This window comes from Monodon monoceros, unplaced genomic scaffold (genome assembly GCF_005190385.1).
Source record: "Monodon monoceros isolate NGI ecotype Baffin Bay Population unplaced genomic scaffold, NGI_Narwhal_1 Super_Scaffold_16, whole genome shotgun sequence".
NCBI classification, from domain to species: Eukaryota; Metazoa; Chordata; class Mammalia; order Artiodactyla; family Monodontidae; genus Monodon; species Monodon monoceros.
Window position 1 is genome coordinate 18,962,174 of NW_021703772.1, and position 19,944 is coordinate 18,982,117.

Sequence of the window (19,944 nt, forward strand, 5' to 3'; positions counted from 1 at the left end):
CCCGGCCCCACCGCCCAGTGAGTGACTGTCCCGGCTCGGGGAGCTCTGCCGCCTCCCCTCCCCGCCCCCCCGCAGTGTGTCTCAGGGCTCTACCCCACGTGACGTCATGACGACGGGGCGAGGGGGGGCGGCTAGAGGCGTGTACTCGTCCCGAGGCCACTGTGTCCGCTCAGGATTCGGGGCGGGAGCGGCGGTGGGGAGGGTGGGGGCGAGGAGAGGTGTTGGGGTCTGTGCGATCAGGCACAGGGCGGTGCCAGTGAGCCGGCTCGCTGGTTTGTGTGCGAAGGTGCGTGTTACTGCGAGGTGTGTGCGCCTGGCTGAGCCGCAGCTGCTGGGGAGCCATTCCCCCCCAGTATACACACCTGCAGGGGCTGGGGGGGAGGGGCTGGCCCTCTGCTCGCCTCCCCCACCTCAGGAGGGACTTCCCAGGCTTGGCTGCCGAGGCAGGTGTGGGATCCTGCAAAGGGGTTTGGCAGCCTCTAGATCTTGCTCTTGTTCGCTGTGTGACCTACAACAGGTGCCTCCTGGACACTGAGCCACCCTCTGCCTCTGTGAAATGAGGTTAATGAGGCCCAACCTCATCTAGTCAGTGAGCCAATGAAGGTAAAATTACTGGGACACCAGTGAATGCTTGTCTGGGAGCAGAGCACCCCGGGGTGGCACACCCTAGGAGGAGGGATTAGAGAGCCTTTTAATCCTAAAATTGTGTTTCAAGGTCATCTTATTATGTCCCCTTTTATTTCACAAGAAAATACTGAAGCTCAGAGAGGGTCATGACTTACTCAAGTTCTCACAGCAAGTTAGTGGAAGAGCTGGAACCAAACCCAGTGAGAGCACAGCAGCAGCGGCCCCAGCATTACGTACTGCTCGCCTGGGCCCTGCCTACAGATGCTCCAGGTCTTACCTTGGCCCTGCCAGCTGTACTTGGTCCTCTGAGAGCTCCCCAACACCAGCCTCCTGGCTCAGGCCCACTCCTCTCTGGGATCCCTTTCTGCCCTCACACCCCAGCTGAACACTGGGCTCACCTCAATATGGGATGCATGTACTAGACTCAGGTAAGGGTCTGAGAGCCAGAGGGTTGGGGACAGAGGCTCCAGGTTCTGTTTCTGGTTCTAACCTGGGCCCTGATAGTGAAACCTACTCCCACTGTGGCCTTGACATCCTCCTCTGTAAAATGGGCACAAACCTCCCACTCTACACATACACCTCCCTCCCAACCTCACTGCCCCCTCTCTCTGCAGAGAGCCCCTCCTGGTTTAAGGATAAACTACCAGAGCCTCTGGGCTCTGAGACAAAAGGGGCCCATTCCCGGGATTGCCCATCCCTGGGCAGTTGAAGGAGAGGGGTGGGGCCTTCCTTGTCCCCAGACTGTCAGGTGATGAGGGCGGCCTGATCAACAGCAGGCTGACGGCATACTCCCCCTCCTTTCCCCCATCTCTGCTGGCAACCACTGCAGCTGTCGGGAATTAAGGGCTTGAGGCTGCTGGGGGTGAGGGTGGGGCAGTGGGGGGAGCAGTCTGGCTGGACAGCAGGAAAACAGCCGGGGGTGGGGCAGGAAGCAGTCTGCGTCAGCCAGAGCCTTGTTTGACCCCAGCCACCCCCTCCCCTCCCCACTCTCCCCCACCATGCTGCAGACACAGGGACGGCTTGGATCTAGAGTTTGGGAAGGGTATGGGGAGGGGCAGGGCAGGACCACTTTCAACCCGGGAAGGAGGCATGAGCCCAGAGTGGCAGAGGGCACCAGCAGGGACAAGCCAAGCTTGGGAGTGAAATTCCCATTGGCTGTTGGGGAAACTGAGGCCCAGAAAGGATTAGGAACAGGCCCCATGTGATAAGGGAATGAGTGCGTAATTCAGGTTGCAGACCTCCTTAATCTGCATCTACTGCTCCGCATTTCCCACACGTGATGCATCGGATGTAAATATCCCCTAGGGTAGGCCATTGAGGCAAATTCTGATTCTGGGCCCGTGCAGCCGACTCAGCCTTTCCAGGGGCAAGACCCCGGGGTCTGCATTTCTAACCAATGCCCCAAGTGATTTTTTTGAGGACCACACCTGGGAAATGCTACTGACCTGGCTGAGTGGCTGATTTTTTTTTTTCCTCTGGCCTTCATCGGCTGAGGATGGTTTTTTGCTCCCCTACCCTCCGCTGTTCATGAAATACAGAAGTGTAAGGGAGAAGGAGAAGACCCTTTCTTTGAAAACTCCAGGAAGTAAACAATACCCAAGCCTTGCTTGCACTCAGGCATGGTACGGGCCTGATGTCTTGAGGGTCCGGGAGTGCCCGTCTGGAGTGCTTCGCCTCAGCCCAGGGAGGTGAGGTCATATGTAGGCACATGGCCTTGGCATGTGTGAAGATGAAGCCCAGAGTGTCTGCAGCAGGAGCCCCAGCGCCAGAGGACCCATGCCACGGGCAAGCCCCTATCAGCAGCCCCCAGGCCCCGCCCTGGCCCCGCCCTGGGCTCTGGCCCCAGCCCCTGGAGCCACCGCCTGAGACCACAATTACAGGGGCCACTGGTTGGGGGGAGCACCAGGGATGAAAGGCAGCGCGGAGAATGGTTCCAGCTGTGGTGGCTCTGTAGGAGGTTGCAGGGAAGGGAGGGCTAGGGAGGCGCCAGGGTGAGAACAGGTGGGACCCTCACTGCCCCAGCCGAGCCCAGCCCGGCCTCAGTCCTGATGCTCTGCCAGAGAAGGTTATCTTCGTGAAGAAGAGAGGGAAGGAGCCCCAGACTGATAAGGGAGCTCTTTGTCCTATTGTCCAGGCCTCAGGGACCATGGCCCCTCAGCAAGGTAAGGGCGGCTCCAGTCTCCCAAACTCCTGTATGTTAGGTCATTGAAAGGAAGCGGAAATGCTTCCTGAGCCCTCGGCCTCAGGCTGATCCTGGGCCTTCCTGCCGGCCTCCCCACCCATCTGCCTGTGTTCCAACTGTTCCTGATGTGGTCATGCACACATCTGGAGTGCGTCTGTGCTCTTCCCCCATCTCCCCAGTTCCACATTCCCCCACCACTCAGCCAGCGGGGGACCTCGATGTCTCGGACTGTGCCTGGGGCTGAGCAGCTGGGTGAGCAAGGGGGGTTGAGGTGATGGGGCATTTCTGAACTCTGCTTCCAGCCCCCCTCCCAGGCAGCAGTGCAAAAGTGCAGAGCCATCTCTGAGCTTAAAGAGGACCAGGATAATTGTTAAAATGGTGCCTCCTGGGCCATCACTCTCACCTTTCATAGAAGGCAGTTCCCAGACTCTTGCTGGAGTTCCCAGTCCCTACTGGTCACAGAAGATGGACGCTAACACGTGAGTGCCAGTTTAACGACTGCAAGCACTCTCACAATGTGCTGTCAGGAACCTCATTTCATTCTGGGGAAACTGAGGCTCAGAGAGGTTAACTGACTTGACCCAGGTCAAGCTAGCAAACTAGGCTTTTTTTCACTGTATCATGCTACTTCCACTGAATTCCTTTTAACCTGCTTGGGGTGGTGTCAGTCTCTGCCACTGCCTCAGTTTCCCTCTCTAGCATCATGGAGGAAGATATCCAGCATCACACACCCCATATCACCACCACCACTACCCCCCTCGCCCCCCGCCAAGGAACCTGGCAGTAGAGACAGAGGCAGGCATCCCAGCCCTAAATCTGGGTCAGCCCAGAGGTCTCAGACAGTCTGGAACTCTAGCAGCTTGACCCGAGCTCTCCGTGGGCCTCCTTACTTCCTTTCCATCCTACCCTCTCCTGCCCACAGCTCTCTGAGTTCCCCCAGATGTCCTGCAGGTCCTATCTGTGAACCCTGTTATTAGGGAAGCTGGGCTCTGTGCGCCCTCTGGTGGCCCCTGAGAAAAGTGCAGCAGACTTTTAAAAAACAGTAAGTATTGTACACGGCCAGGGAGCGCTGGAGAAGGCAGAGCTTTGAATAAAAACCCTATCCTTACAGTGCTTCATTTTTCCACCATGTGGCCCACAATACTGGTTCCACTCCCCCGCCTTGGTAAGTTAGCCAAGGTTCAAGAGACTCTGAGTACAAATTCTCCATGACACTTCCCTGAAGCCCAGGTATTTGACTAGAGGGAGCCAGGAGGAAGAAGGAAGGAAGGAAGGAAGGAAGGAAGGAAGGAAGGAAGGGAGGGAGGGGGGAAGGGAGGAAGGGGGGAAGGGAGGAGGGGGAGGAAGGGAGGAAAGGGAAGGAAGGGAGGAAGGGGAAGGAAGATAGGAAGGAAGGAAGGAAGGGAGGAAGGGAGGAGGGGGAGGAAGGGAGGAAGGGGAAGGAAGGGAGGAAGGGGAAGGAGGGAAGAAGGGGAAGGAAGGGAGGAAGGAAGGAAGGGGAGGAAGGGAAGAAGGGGAAGGAAGGGAGGAAGGGAGGAAGGGAGGAAGGGAGGAAGGGGAAGGGAGGAAGGAAGAAGAAGGAAGGAATGGGGCAAGGAAGGGAGGGAAGGAGGAGGGGAGGAAGGGGAAAGAAAGAGGGGAAGGCCAAAGAAGGACGGGAGCGAGAAGGGGGAGGAAGGGAGGAGGGAGGAAGGGAGGGGGAGGAGGAAAGGAAGGGAGGGAGGAAGGGGAGGAAGGGGAGGAAGGGGAAGGAAGGGAGGAAGGGGAAGGAAAGGGAGGAAAGGGAAGGAAGGAGGAAGGGGAAGGTAGATAGGAAGGAAGGAAGGGAGGAATGGGGGAAGGGAGGAGGGGGAGGATAGGGAGGGAGGAGGAAGAGGAAAGGGGAAGGAAGGGAGGAGGAGGGGAAGGAAGGTAGGAAGGGAGGGAGGAAGGGAGGAGGGGGAGGAAGGGAAGGAGGAGGAAGGGAGGAAGGGGAAGGAAGGGAGGAAGAAGGGGAAGGAGATGGAAGGAGGCGGAAGGGAGGAAGGAAGAATGGAAGGGAGGAAGGGAGGAAGGAAGGAAGGGAGGAAGAGGAGTGAAGGGCAGGAGGGGGAGGAAGGGGAAGGAAGGGAAGAAAGGGAGGGGACGTGAGGAGTTGGAAGTAAGGGAGACTGGAGGAGGAAGGTTATACTTTGTGTTGTTGTTTTTTTGTGGGGTCTTGGGTTTTGGTGTGTTGAGGAAGGGAGGAGGGCGAGGAAGGAGGGAAGGGAGGAAGGAAGGAGGAAGGGGAAGGAAGGGAGGAAGGGGGAGGAAGGGAAGGAGGAAGGAAGGAAGAAAACCCAGATGCCCATTCCTTCTCACTGAAGCCTTATACCCCTTCTCCATACAGGCTTCACTCTGGAGCCCCAATGTGATCTTTGAGGGCTGAACCAGGCTAGGTCATACAGGTGGATCCGGGGCCATTGTCAGGGCAGGGAAGATGCACTGAAAGCCATGGTTAGGGTCTGTCACATCCAGGATGAGTTCCCCTTCCCTCTGTTTCATTTGAAGTAATGTGCCCTCCCTGTGCCCCCATTCCCTGTGGTCCTAGGGGGGCTGCCAATCCCAGTCATGGTGGTACATTTTCCTCAACATTGTTATTAGTTCAGGGATAGGCAAGTAACCCAAGCTGACCTGATCCCAGCTTCCTTAGGACTTCTGTTGGGAAAGCCATTACTTTTTGGATTAGCAGCACTAAGAATGTAGACATACGGCTACCATATAAAGGAAGTCTCTCTGCAGCAGGAGAGCATAAGGACAGTGTGAAAAGAGAGACAGAGACAATCGGAAACAATAGACATGGGGGTGGGGGTTTAGGGAAGAAGATGGGGGAGAGAGAGAGAGGGAAAGGGGGGGGAGAGAGAGAGAGAGAGGGAGGGAGAGAGAAAGAGAGAGTGTTCAATGACATCAATCATTTGGGCCCCTGGGTTCAGCTGTGCCTATATTCAGACTTACCCCTGGACTTCCCAGGTATAAGATCCATTAATTAATTCCCTTTGGCCTAAGCTAGTTTGAGTTGGGTATCTTCATTTGCAATCAGGGCCTGCCCAACGCCTGCAAAAGCATAGCTCTCTATCCCCTTTCTCACAGTAACTACCATTTATTAAACACAAATTTGTCATAAATTATTGTCAAATGCTAAGTGCTGTGCATATCTCAAAAAAATCCTTCCCACAATTCTATGAGGATGTGGATAGATTATGATGGTTATAAATTCTTTGCCTCTGTCCCTTTGAGAGGTGGAGTGTGTTTCCCCTTCCCTTGACTTTCGGCTGGTTCTGTGACTTGTGTCAACCAAAAAGGAGTGACAGTGATGCTGGGTAACTTCTAAGCCTGGACTTTAAGAAGACACTTTCAGTTTCTGCCTTCAAGTTTGGTACAGTCTATTTTGAATGCCAGCCTTATGTAAGAAGTCTGACTACACTGAGGCCACCATGTCATAAGGAAGCCCAAGCTAGTTACATGGAGAGGAGGCCACTGGAGAAGCTCTGGGGCACTAGAGGTATGTGAGTGAAGCATCTGGGACTGTCCAGTCCAGCCGAACCACTAGCAGAATTAGCCAAGTGAATGACCAGAGCCAATAGTTCTCTCATAAGGAGCAGAACCATGCAGCTGAGTCCTGACAAATTCCTGACCTAAAGGATCATGAGAAGTAGTTACTTTGGGGTTGTTTGTTATGCAGCAAGGGATAACTGAAACAGAATGATATTCCCATTGCATAGGTAAAGAAACCGAGGCTAACATGGCCTATACTGTAAACTTGTAAGCAGCAGCGCTAGTTTCCAACCCAGAGTGTCTGAATCTAATGCTCATGCTTCGCCCTGCATACCTTGATGGGAGAGTCATTCCCCACTGCAGTATTTGTACTGTGGGAAAATTGGGGGCTCTGAATCCCAGCCATTGGGCTACACCCTCTCTCATTCTCTCTGGAGTTAGATGGAGGCCTGAGGCCCAGTTCTGGCGAACCCAGAACCCCAAATCCTTCTTCTGTCCCTTTACCCTCACCATCAGCTTTCTGAGAGGAATCAGAAAGAAGGAAATGTGATTGGATTCCAAGAGAAACTTTGGGACAACTTCGCTTCATCTCCCTCTAAGCGTGATTGGAAATGCCATTCTGGGCAGTCTTTTCAATGTTAATGGGGGTGAAGTTAGTTTTGATGGTAACAAAATCTGATGTTACTAATAACATTTTCATCACATTCTACAGTTTATAAAGTGCTTTAATCCTATGAGTTTGGGTGGCCCTAGAAGTCTACCCTCGAATTCCCCAGGGGCCACAGAAACAGAAAGACAGATAAAGGTGTCCCCACAGCCCCGCCCCAGAGTTAGGACAAGGGCTGTGGTGAGAACCGAGCGCGCCACCGGAGGTTCTGGTCCTCTGTCTCTAGACCCTCTCAGTCTGCTCCTTTGAAGAGGCATCCTAGCTCTCCCCCGGCCTGCAGATTCAAGCCCTAGATGTGTACTAGAGAGAACAAGAAGAATGCCAAGGGAGAGCTTTGGTAATCTTCGTTGCCAGAGGAGCCCAGTCCGGTAGGGGGAAGATAGGGAACCAGGGTGATGACCCCTGAGAGGCTAGTTCTATCAAAACCATCTCCCTTTACTCACTCCTTTCAGAGCCTGTCCCCATGGCAGCCCTCCTCCAAACTATGGGCCCAGTCCTATTGATTTAAATATTTTTATTGATACTAAATGCACCCACCCACCCCATGGCCAGCAGTTCTGAGGAGCCCCGCATCCCGAGGCCTAGAAACTGGCTCTTTGGTTTCTATCTGGGGGCCGAGGAGAGAGAAGGTCTCCCCCAGAAGCCCCCGGGAGCGCCCCTTGGAGGCTCCTCCGGTGCCCTGGGCCTTGATGAGCGGGCGTATATCTCAAGCCCCCACCGCCTCACAGTTTCCAGAGAGGCCTGGGAGATGGACTTTCCCAGGGGAAAGCTGGCAACGCCCCCTGCTGGCGCCCAGAGGTCCCGCAGGTGCCGAGAGGCGGCTCTGCGCGCAGTCTGGGGAGCCGGGCGATGGGTCAGAGGCAGAGGCTGAGTTCCTTGCGCACGCGGCAGCGGTGGCACTGCACCACGCAGCACCAGTGGAAGCGGCACAGACAGTTCTCCTCGAGCTGCACGCTCTCCTGGCGGTGGCCGCGGCCGCAGCACAGCAGGTCGCAGCCACTGAGGTCCGGGGCACTGCTGTTGCAGGCGCGGCCGCGCGTGCCCGGCGAACCGGTGCGCCGGTTGGGGGCGCAGAAGTCGGGCGAGTCGGCGGCGTATAGTAGGTCAGCGCGGCCAGGCGGCTTGAGCGTGCGGACAGCGGGCAGCAGAGCCTTGCCGTCGTTGGTGCCCATGACACGCGAGGCGCCGTGGAAGCGCTCGAGCAGCCGCGCGCCCACCTCGCGGAACGGGGGCAACTTCTGCCAGCAGGTGCGCAGCGCGCAGGAGCCCGACAGGCCATGGCACTTGCATTCAGTCCGCGTGTGGCTCCGCACGGCCTGCGGGGAGCAGAGACGCGGGCGGATGGAGACAGATCCGGAAGGCGGGACACGGCGAGGCCCAGAAGACCGACAGAAAATAAGATGGGGAGGGTGGTGGATGAAAGAAAGAAAAGAGCAGAGACCAAAAACAAACAAACAGAACAGGAGAGCGCAAAGTGGGGAGGAGGAAATCAAGGGCCCCACAGCCCGGAGAGGAGGAGGAAGAATGATGGAGAAGTGGGGAGTGGGGGTCACTATGCAGCGTAGAGGTTCCAGGATCCAAAGCCAGGGAATGGGGGAGAAAGCATAATGGACAGCAGGGGAGAGATTCTCCCTGGAGGGAGGCGGGTGGGGAAGGTGGCAGCTTCGCACCCTATTCCTCCTGCCAGGCCAACCCCCTCATTCCTGCTCCTCAGGGCCCCAGGCAGAGCAGGCTGCCTGGGCTCTGTCTCGCCACCCCTCCCCAACCCTCTCTGACAGGTATGTGGGCCTGTCTGGACATTCCTCTCTGGTCCCCCTCTCACCCCCCTGCCCAATGCCTCAGGCCGGAACCCTAGAAGACATAGGATGTGTGTGTGGGGGGGGGTCCCTAGCACAACCTAGAGCTGAGGCATACGGTACAGGAGGGCCCACTGTGGATGCACTACTGAGAACTGGAACCCAGGAGTCCTGCCCTTTATTTACTATTTATGTCTGAAGCTGGGGTCGAAGACTCACAACCCCACTAGGGATTTGAGGGGTCAGAGGCCCCAGGAAGATCATTTCCAGAAGCTCAGAGTCCAGGGGCCAACCTGATCTACAGACCTGTACATCTCCCTCCCGCTCCCAGGCCCCTTCTCTTTCCCCCCCATCGCCTCCTGTAAACATGTGACTCAGACTGCTTCTAGTCCCTAAACAGGAGCTCATGGGACCCTCATCATCACAGAGGGAAGGGGAGAAGCTGCCAGGGCTCTGGACAGGGGCTGGTCTGGGATTGCTGGGCAGCCAGTTAAGTGCCCAGATTCAATCACAGCTTTCCGGCCTCTGCCTGACCCCCTTCTACCATCAGGATCTACTTCTCGTTCTTCTCTCCTTTCCAAGCCCATTTTCCCTTGGACCTGTTTAGTCCATTTCCAGGCCTCCCCCACTTCTCCCGGCTCCCCTACCTCCAGACCCCATACCTTTACCTCGCCTCTATCCTTTCTTTCATCCCCAGCCTTTGTCTCCCTCCTCTGCCCCTGCCCTGGCAGCCAGCTCCCTACCTACCCCAAGCTTTGCCCCACATGTTCTGTCTCAGAGGTATGTCCTCCCTATCTTAGGTCCCTAAAGGCCCTGGGTCCTCTTCCCTGGGTGTCCCCTCCCTACCCTGCCCCCTGGGCCATCAGCCCCAGGCCCTCCCAGGCCCCCCAAGTAACTCCCATCAGCCCCAGGCCCTCCCAGGCCCCCCAAGTAACTCCCTCTTCTAGGCTGGCCACTTCCCCTCCCACATGCCCATCCAGGCCCCCAGCCAATCTTCCCAAGTGGTCCCCATGGCCACGCTGGCTCCCCTGCGCACATTAACGAACTCCTACACTGCATACCCTCACTCACACCCTCACTTCCCCACACCCTTCCACAAACTCAGTCCTCCGCACATACCACACTCTCCCACATCCTTTCAAAGCTGCCCACATTCACACATTTCCACACACGCATTTCCACACACACACAGCCTTACACATCCTGCCCAGACTCACCAGCCGGCCCGCCTCGTTGTTGTGAAGTTGCACCAACGCACGGATGTCTCCGCGTCCCCGCTTGTGCTGCGCGTCCATAAAGAGCCTCGACTTCTCATCCCCGAAGTCCACGTCGTCGCCGCAGCCTCCCCACTCCCAGGCGGCGCTGCCGTCGGGGGAGCCCGCGGGGCCCGGGGGCCCAGGGGTACCTGGCAGGCCGGGGGGACGGGGCGGGGCCCGGCCGCGGGGCGCCTGGCAGCCACACTGCAGCAGCTCGCCCATGGAGCAGGCCTGCGTGACGGCGTGGCTGGCGCCCGCGGCCGTTATGGCAAACACGAAGGCCGTCTCCCGGATGTCTGCGGGGGCGGGGAGGGGCAGTCAGACAGCAGGACCAAAGCTGGGTACTGGGGGAATGCGGTGGGCCAGGCAGTGTGATGAGGGGTTGGGAGACAGGATCAGGGCAGGGTGCCCTTTGACCCATGGGAGAAGTGGGGCTCAGGCAGCCTACCCAAACCTCCACCCTCTCCTCTGATCCCCCAGCGAAGAGAAAGCAGCCCCCTCCTGGTCTCCTCCCCACACTGACCCTGCTGCAGGATGCGCCCAAAGGCCTTGCTGTGGCTGGAGCAGTTCCAGCGGCGGAAGCGGAACTGGAACTGGCATTCTCGAACCCCTAGCCGGGCGCCCCGCGCTAGCTCGGCCACAACTTCTGGCTCGGCCTGGCACAACTCAGCCTGCCGCCCTGCTAGCCGCCGTGCCTTCCTGCAGATGCTGGTAGGGTCCATGACCAGGGGGCTGCCCACGGCCCTGGGAAGCAAACAACAGCAGATCAGGGGTGTAACTCAAAGAGCCTGGGGGAGGGGGAGGGAGACCAGCCCTGCCCAGCCCACAGCCAGGAGCTGTGACATGCCTCTTCACCCACCAGCTCCCCACAACTGAAATTCAGATTATCCTGTCTGGTTCTCTTACTATTCCATTTGTGTGTCCCCTCTTAATTAGGTTCTAGACTGAAATTGCTATAGAGCAAGGATTCAGTATTAACCTTCTGTGTACATCTTCATTAATAAATCCTTATAGGAATTTGACTCAAAGTGAAGGCACCTGGCACCAGGTAGGCCACAGTTAAAATTCAACAGGCCTAGCCCAAAAGGGAGACAAGGAGGAAATTAACTGAAGAAAGATCAAGAAGGCTGTCAAAGAAAAGAAAGTATATATCATAAAGAGATACCAAAGAAAAGTAGACAGTGACAGAGAAGGATCTGGTCTTAGTGGACCACAAGCTGGAAATGTGTCAGCTGATCAGCCCTGATGCTAGAAAAGTAGTGGCAATCCCAGAGATATAGAAAGCCACAGGATGTTAGAGTGGCTAGGGAATGGAGCCTCTGAGGAAAGTCATACCTTCTCTCTAGCCCAGATTTCTCTTTCTGTCAAATAGGAAGGTGAAGCTTTGATCTCTAAAGTGGGCCCTCCCACCCTGATATCCCCTGTTTCCCTGAACAGGAGAGCAGGAGGAAGGAACTGGGGACTGAGTCTCTGAAGCATTGTTGTAAAGTAAGTGACACTGACCCTTCTCCTGCTCCAGGGTCTGTGACCTTTTCAGAGCAGGATGGCAGCAAGACAAGCTTTTGGTTGCCATACACCATACCCCTGAAGGTTATACTGGCTAGGTACTGACACCCGGGTGGAACCACTTTAATTGGATTGCTCTTATTTGAGCACTTGGGGGCTGAGGGTAATTTGAAGCCACTCAAAAATCCTTTAGCGGAAGGCAGAATAAAATTTTGGGTGGGGAGAAGCGGCACCAAGAGATGGAAAATGATGAGGAAAATGCTGGTGGATAGGTGCCAAAGGTCAAGATGGCCTACTTTTCAGTTTAGCCTTCGTGTGCATCCGCCCCACTGTCCCCATTTGCTCTGTAGGTACGTGCTGACTAGGCACGTTCTGGCCCCAGAGCAAGGAGATGTAATGGGCTTACATAGCAGCAGGAGGAATTTAGGTCTTAAGCTAGAACTTCTCAACACTGAGGAGTGAGACGTTTGAAGATGTGGTTGCAGGAAGATGTGTAAGCTCAGTCCTTTAAGATCTCCTACCACCCCCTGTGACACACACACACCACCACCCTATCAGGTTATTGTCATCACCCCTACCCAAGTAGTCCAGGAGCCAAGGTTCTCTCCTCAGTGGACAGACTTATAGTCCAGACCTTTCTTCCTCCATGCTTAGGACCTGCCCATCACTGCATTCCAACTGTAGCCTGGGAAGGTCCAGCCCCAACCCTGTCCTTACCTGTGTCTCTCTCTCTCTCTCTCCTTCCCCCTTCCACCTACTTATCCCACTTCATTACAAAAAGGATTGGGGGGCAGCTTCCAGCATGGTTGTACAAGGTCGGCAGATAAGACTATGGAGCAAGCACGTTGAGAGTTAGGACTGTCATTTTCTTTTGTCTCCCATGGCAGATTTTTAGCTACTTAATTTGTATTCCTCCCTCCCATTTTTTAATGAAAATTTGCATATTATGAACAATTACTATAATACTACAATGAATACCATTTAATACATGTTTTTGAATGAACGAATGAGCCATCTAAGGAGAAGGTCCTCACTTGAGCCCAGGCCCCTGTCCACATGTGGTTTCATGACTCCTAATTAGCTTCCTCAAACATTTTCTTTTTCCCCTGCCGCATTCAGAGGCAGGGAAGCGGGCCTGCCCACAGCTGTCCAGCTCGTATTCTGCCACCTGCATGTCCAGAACTCTACCTGGGAGTCTGGGGCCCTGCAAACCCATCTTCCCCGCCCCACCCCCATGCCACTAAGTTCCCCACTCTCCCCTCCCCAATCCTGCCCTCTGCTAACTCCCTGCTTTCCCAAGGCTGACTGGCCTTATCTTCCCAAGGTTACTCTACCCTATCCGTCTCCTCTCCCTCCTCCTGCACTAGGAAAGCAGGAGACCGGTGTGGGTATGCAGGCAAGAGAGGGAAACACCTCTTGACCTTGTCTTTTTCCCAGGAGCTTGAGATAGGAGAGGAAGCGAGAGGAGCATGAGAGGCAGGGCCCTCCAGGAGGTGGGGCTGGCTGGCCCTTCACAGCGTTGAGGGGCTGCCCCAGAGTCGGTTTCTGGTCCGGGTCTGGCTCCCCAGGCTGGCTGGCTGCCTGGGAACTAGGCTTGTTTACAAGCCAGTCAGGAGGAGGGATGGGCAATAGTAGCGGCTAGAATCCCAAGGGACTAGCTTGTCCCCTGCCCTCCTGTCCTCACTCCCATCTTCAATCACAGGAAAGGAAACTCCGAAGGGGATGGCAGAGGAGCACTGGGCAAAACAACAGGCCTCTCTTTTGTACCCTGGTCTCTGTCAGCTCTGGGTGAGCTGAGCCACTCTGGGCAAATCAGTTCCCTCTCTGGGCTTCAGAAAAATGAGGAGTTGGCGAGAGAGGCTTGAATATCCCGTCTAACTTTAACACCATCTTTAAGAGCATCAAGAAAGAACTCCCCCATCTCCCTTCTTCCTTTACCCTCCTTTCTTCCCTTCTGCTTCCTTAGGGAATGAACTCTGCTGTCAGGGCCTCTGAGTTAGCATCTGTCTGAGATCAGCCCAGAGAGGATGTGCCCGTTTGGGAGCATCTGCGTGTTTGGAGCGGGGGCGGTGACGGGAGCACAGTGGTGGTAGGAAATATATAATATATAACATGTAGGATCTGGGATCCTAAACAAATAGTCACTCCAGCATAGAAAAAACAAGACTAGCCCTAAAAGAAATCAGTATGTAGACAAGATGGGACAAGCCTGGGTTTGGCCATTCTAGCTGGCACGGCCTGTGCCAAGATCTCCCTCCCAGGGACCTTGGTCAGGGGGCAGCCAGTTCCTACTGACAACATCTGTAGATCTAAGCCTTGGAGGCCTGGGTTTCTGGCCTAACTTACCTTTCCATCCCTGGATTCAGAGGGCGGAAGAGAATGTCAGAGATACTCTAGTCCAGCTCCACCCACTTCACCCTTATTGTACAGGTGAGCACGGTGAGAAGAGAGGTGACTGACCCTGGCCACTCAGTGGAGGGATCCCCGCTGCGAGAAATTTAGGTGAATATTTTAAAAACCAAAGGGACTGGAGGAAGTGGCCACCTGTGGTCTTCGGATACCTCGTGTGGCCTCGCATGCCATCCTCCACATAGCCCTTACTCTGAGCAGGGTTGGCTAACTCAGAGCCGCCCCTCGCCACCCCTAAGTCATCAAAATCTCACCCAGCATCTCTCCAAACTCGCCTCAGATCCCACCTGCTCTAAGGAGCCTCCCCTGGGCCCCAGCCCTCACTGACCTCCCCGACTTGCATCGCTCCAAGTGGCACTCATTTGGGGGGGGGTTTGTTATGCTGAGAGGGGCATAATTATTTTGTCATGTTTTCTTGTCCTCTCTCTCCAATTAGATATGAACTCACTCGAGACAAGGCCCTCAGGAAGAAGTAAACGTCATTAGCAGAACACACTCAGGGGTTTGAAGATCCATCGGACTTGGGTGTGTATCTGGGCTCTGCCATTTGCTGGTTCTATGATGTCAGCAAGTCCCTAGCAAGGGAAGCTGGCACTTATCATTGGTGGAATGGATGATGATACTTAACCTTCTGAGCCTCAGTGTCATCAACTGTAAAATGGAAATAAATAATACCTGCCTACTTCCCAGGTTACCTGTGAAACGAGCCTGTCCAGAGAGTGGACTTCCACAAGTGTTTTGTCTTCCCATTCACACCCTTAATCATCTCCTGGGCCTGCATAGCGCACGGGCAATCAGGAGCGTTTGTGAATTCCTGAGAACATGCTTTTCTCCGACTCTCTGCCCTTACTTAGCCTGGATCCCAGTGTCTCCTCCTCCCCTGTCAGCCCAGCCCGTGGACCAGGAGCGCCCTCCAGGACCCCTCCCTTCCCCATCGAGCGCTCCTCGGTCGGTGGATTCTTGAGGCCGAGAGGACCACAGATCCTTCTGATGCCTGCTCCTCTGAAGGGTCTCACAGCCAGCCCCCCACTAGTTCCCCACGCTCCTTAGTCTGACCCTCACTCCCTAGAGCCAGCAGAGGGAGTCCTGAGCCCTGGGGCCGTGGGCGGGGGCTGCACAGGGGTGGGGGAGGTGGGTGGGGGAGAAGGGGCAGAAAAATGTTGCCTGACGGCTGAGGCAGCTGGGCCCGGGCCTGTGCCCGGCCCGCCTGTCCTGTCCTGCTCTAACTCGGTAATTACTGCTCCCCTCCCCCCGTCCCTCCCCACTCCCCGACCACCACATCAAAGCCAGTGATGCCCCAGCTCCATTAACCCCTGCCTCCCCACAGCCCCCCACCACCCCAGCCCAATCTGGTTCTCTCTGCCCTGTGCTGGGTGCTGCCCTTCCCACCTCCTCACACTTCTCTCCTCCTCATTGCTCTTGGAAGAGGCAGGGGCTTTTCCTGCCCTGAATGACTTCACTGCAGAAGAGGGCTTCCCATTGGTCAGGGCTGTGGGAGGCAAAGGCATGGACACAGTGACCATCCGCTGGATATGCCAGTGAGCATCCGTCATGTGCCTTCTGCTCTCCCACGCTGAGGTGGGGAGCACTGTGTGAGGGTGGGGATGGGGGAGAAGAAGGGGCCCGTGGAAGGCCCTGTACCCCTTTCCTGAGCCCCACAGCACACGAGGGTACGGTACTCAGCAGGAGGTGGGCTCCCGGTCCCAGCCCTCAGCCACTTGCATTCTGGGGGGCCTTGGGCAAGCCACCTCCTGTCCCTGAGCTTTGGCTAGAGCTCTCACTGTAAGTGAGCAGACTGGACCAGATGATCTCCAAGTCCTTTCTAGGTCTAATTTCTGGATTAAACAGAGGGCCCCGAGCTGGAGAAACCAGCCCAAGAGGCCAGGTGGAAAGTGGGTGAAGAACCCTCCCAGCGACCTTTCCCTCCCCGAGCTCCTCCTCAGGCAGTCCAGGGGAAGCACCCAAGATCTCACACCCCCCCGCCCGCCCCCCGCAGGAAGGAAGGCGCAGGCTAGAGGGCGCCCTCTCCAGCCCCCAGGGGCCGGCTTCTGCGTTCCCCAGCGCCTCCTGCTCTGGCTGGCTGGGTGCCCTACTGCCAGCCTGACCAAGGCCTGGCTGCCCGCCCCACCCTCGCCTCATCCCCTCCACAGCTGGATTTCTCCATCAAAGTACACACTCTGGAATCCCCCTCACTGGGCCCTGGTGATCAAGCCTCCCACTGACCTCCCCCCACCAACTCCTGGCTTCTGATGAGAAAGGGGCAGGAGGGGGCTGCACCCCGCAGGAAATGTCACAGTGCCAGGACTCTGGTGGGCTCAGGGCATGCTCTGGCCTGGACCGAGCCAGCCTCCTTTTGCCCCTGCCCTTTTCTGCTCACAGCCCCATTGTCTCCCTCCAGGGGAAGCTGCCAAGGCGGGAGGCCTGGAGGGGGTGCTGGATGGCCACCCCACCCCCGCACCATCCTGAGTCTGTGGGGGCCAGCCACAGGAGTGCCCATGAAGGGTCAGGGGCCCCAGAGGAAGAGGGGATGGGAAAGGGTGAGGGGGGTCACAACTGGAAAACTGGGGTGTCGGGAAGAAGCCTGGGTCCTTTCCCTGCTTCCCCGAGGGACCAGAGGTGAGGCTGTCCTAGGCGTCTGTTCCTGTTTCCATAGGGAAGGGAGGCAAGATGAGATGGGGGAAGGGAGTGAGACTGAGTGGTGCTTTTCCTAGTGGAACAAGGGGAGGGTTAGTTTCTTTCATAGAAACTATAAAACAGAAAGAGGAAAGAGGAAGGGAGAAGAAGAGAGATTGATCTGGGTATTCTGTGAGAGTGAGCTATTTTCTACATCCACTGATTGGAGGTATAAATAAAGATGGGTCAGACGTTGAGAAGAACTTCCCCGGGGAGGATGGAAGGGGGGCAGGGAGCAGGATAGGAGAGGTAGGAGCTGATGACCAGAACGGGATCTGTCAGGGCCAGAGCATAGGCTGGATGGCCTGGAGGCAGTAAGCTGGACAAGATGACCTCAAGAGAGCCTGGCCAGTGTCCTGGAATCTGGGATTCTGCAATTCACAAAGATATGGTTACAGATGGGAGAGAGACAGACAGAGGCCAGAGGCAGAGTTTAGAAAGCATGCATTGCATCGGAGAAGATGGGGGAGGGGGAAAGAAAGTGGAAGGGAAACTTCTCTGGGACCTGGAGCCAGGTCCCTGAGCCTATTCCAGGGCCTGGGCCACTCTCCTCCAGAACCCTCCTTTCCTGACCAGGACAGTCCAGTCTCTCAGAGTTCCTGGGGTCCTGTCTCCTCCCAGCCTGGCTGCTGCTAGAATGTCAGCCTGGACTTCAGTGGGCTGCTGCGAGGCCAGCTGCTTTCCTGTCCACCGCTAGAGCTCTGGCCTGGCTTCTCTGAGAGGCAGAGAGAAGAGGTCCAGCAAACCAGTCCTAGACATCAGGGAGCAGCCTAGAATATCCTGGCCTGAAGAAGCTCTTACTTATGGTGAAGCCTCCAGGGTGGGGGGCAAGGAATGACAGGAGCCTCTCAGAAGCATCTGAGTGAGGCATTTGCCAGACACCTTATCATCCCAATCCCTCACTCTTCACCCGGCTCGCCCTGCAGCTGTGGCCATGAAGGCCTCTGTGTTCTCCCACACCTGCCTTCCTCACCTCCTCCCCCACTCCCTGCTTTCCAGCTTCAGGGTCAGTCTCCAAGGGACCAAGTCTCTCTCCCTCTGGTGTGGCTCCCACCCAACAGCCCTTCCTAAACAAAGGAACCCCCATGGATACAAACCCCAGAAAGATGAACTCAGCAACACTCCATAAAACTGTCCCCAGCACCTTCAGTCTTCAGGGCCCTAAAGACAAACACTTGGCCTTCCAGGAGCAGGGAAAAGAGACCCAAGAGGAGATGGTTGTCAGTAAAATGCATAACTGGCATAGTTGCCCAATGCATGGAGTGCAGTGGGAGCACAGAGAAGGCAAGGGAGGGAAGACAGAGAGACAGCTTCATGGAGGAAGTGGTATTTTTAACTGGAAGGATGAGAAAATTGGGACAAATGGGGCAGGGGGAAGGGAAGGCAACAGCCATCAGGGAGAGACCCCTGTCCCCATACCTTGAGGAAGGGCAAAGTTAGGAAAGGTGTGCATGGGGAACAAGAGATAGAGATCCCTTTACAAAATTTTGCTGGGGACCCTGGATTTTACATTTAAATTAATCCCCCTTTTCACCCATGGGGACTCTGGACAGAACCTGGGGTGTCGAGGAGGAGACTTATATTTAGGAGCACCTCCTAATGTCCAATTATGTTGTAGGTCATCCCACGTAATCCTCCTATGGAGCCTGCCAGCTAGGGGGACTGACTCCCTGTTCTACAGTTGAGACATCTGGGAGCAGGGAGAAGTGGCTTGCCCAAAGTCACAGGCTTAACAAATGGGGGAGGTTAGATCTCAGGTCCCTCTATTTCAAAGCTGCTACTGCATTATTCTAAGTGAGGATCAAAGGACGCATGTTCCCTAGCCAGGACCTCGGTCGTCCTCAGTTTGTCCCCTCAGCGACACCCTGAGGGACTTCTCTCCCACATCATGGAAGTGGGATGGTGGCCAGCAGCTCCCTGTGTGGGCATCCAGCTATCTTCCTAGAAGAGAAGGATCTGCCTGCCCCACCCCTTCTTCCAAATCCCGGGGTGGGAGAGGAGTGGAGGGTAGAGAATCCAGCCAGTGACATTGTGATATGCAAATAGACAAGACCTTGCCTTCTTACGATTGGCTGATGCACCAGCGGTATTGTCCAAGTCCCTCCTCTCTAAACACAACTATTCCGGGCGGGTCTTTGCTGCTCCTGAGACTGAGAAGGAAAAAAAAGTCTACGGGATCCGGATCTCTGAGCGGTCCCGGCCGGGCACCCACCTCCCCAGCCTCTGTCCACCTCCCAAGACTCAAAGTTCCCTCAACCTTAGCTGCCTAGGCGTCTGCTCTAGCTAGGGCCAAGTCGAGAGGCTAGGCCTGGGAAGACGTCCCCAACCCTTGGCTGGCCAGGCCTCCCTCCCTTCCTCCAGGACCCTCCACGGTTCCCAGTACGTCCCGAGCTGCACATTTTTTCACCCATGACCCCTACATATGGAAGGGCATAGGCTTGGGTCCCTTCCTGCCTTTCCTCCTCTTTGGTCGGGGAGGAGGAAGTAGAGAAAGCTAAGGTTCTGACTCGGTTTCCCCTTTACACTCCTTTTCCCGCCCCTACCGCCCACTCTGGAGGAGCCCAGACAGAAGCTGGTGGGTTTGTGGGCAAAGCAGGGCGGGGAAGAGGCAGCTGTTTGAGTCTTCCTGCCTGTGGCTTCCCACCTTGCTCCCCTCTTTTCCCCAAATCCAGCCCTCCTCCCCTAAATCCAAAGCCCTCCTCGCAGACTCTTTTATTCGGATCTCAGACTACAGATCTTGCCCGTCTCCCCGATGTCTTTCCTACCCATCTGCCAATTCCTTGGTGACCTGGATTGGGCGCATAACCTGGGGTGGGACACAGGAGAAGGAAACACAGTAGAATGTAAGGGGGGAGCGGGGGTGTGTGGGCATATCTAAGTGGCAGTTCAGAAGTGCCCCTGGAGGAGGCTGGCAGGAGCGGCACGCACCTCCCCCTCACCTCTCCAGCTGCCCGGCGACTGGGCTCTGCGCACAGGTAGAGCCCGGAGGCGGCAGGAGCGCAATTCAGAGCCCCACTATCGGTCCCGAGGTCCCCACCTTCGAGCTCCAGGAGCCCCGCGGGGACAGTCAGACGCAGTACTCACCACCACAGTCCGCCGACGTGCGCCGGACACAGGAGCAGCAGGAACAGCAGCCTCAGGCGGGAGGGCGCGGGCGGCTGCATCGTGACAGCTCTACCGCGGGCCGGGGCGGCCAGGGGACGAGGCTGCGGGTCCAGCCGGTGCGCGCGGGGGCCCGGGCTTCAGGGCGAGCGCGGCGACGGCGGCGGCGGCCGGGAGGCGATGGCTCCGGCGGCGGCGGCGGCGGCGGCGGCG

General features: G+C 56.4%; 1 protein-coding gene across 1 annotated transcript; it reads right to left on the reverse strand.

Moving 5' to 3' along the window:
- Window positions 1–7,492: 7,492 nt before the first annotated feature.
- On the reverse strand, window positions 7,493–19,889 carry WNT6 (Wnt family member 6). Its single transcript, XM_029225884.1, has 4 exons — window positions 19,714–19,889; window positions 10,565–10,785; window positions 10,003–10,337; window positions 7,493–8,305 (listed from the first exon to the last, which is right to left on the reverse strand). Exons 1-4 carry the CDS (start codon window positions 19,791–19,793, stop codon window positions 7,844–7,846), a joined length of 1,098 nt encoding a protein of 365 aa, XP_029081717.1. The 5' UTR covers window positions 19,794–19,889; the 3' UTR covers window positions 7,493–7,843.
- Between the last annotated feature and the right edge of the window lie 55 nt (window positions 19,890–19,944).

Coding starts and splice junctions, on each gene's coding strand:
- WNT6 (XM_029225884.1), bottom strand. CDS start 19,793: ATGCAGCCGCCCGCGCCCTCCCGCCTGAGGCTGCTGTTCCTGCTGCTC. Junction 10,786..19,713: donor CACGTCGGCGGACTGTGGTG/GTGAGTACTGCG, acceptor TTTGCTTCCCAG/GGCCGTGGGCAGCCCCCTGG. Junction 8,306..10,002: donor ACAACGAGGCGGGCCGGCTG/GTGAGTCTGGGC, acceptor TGCTCCCCGCAG/GCCGTGCGGAGCCACACGCG.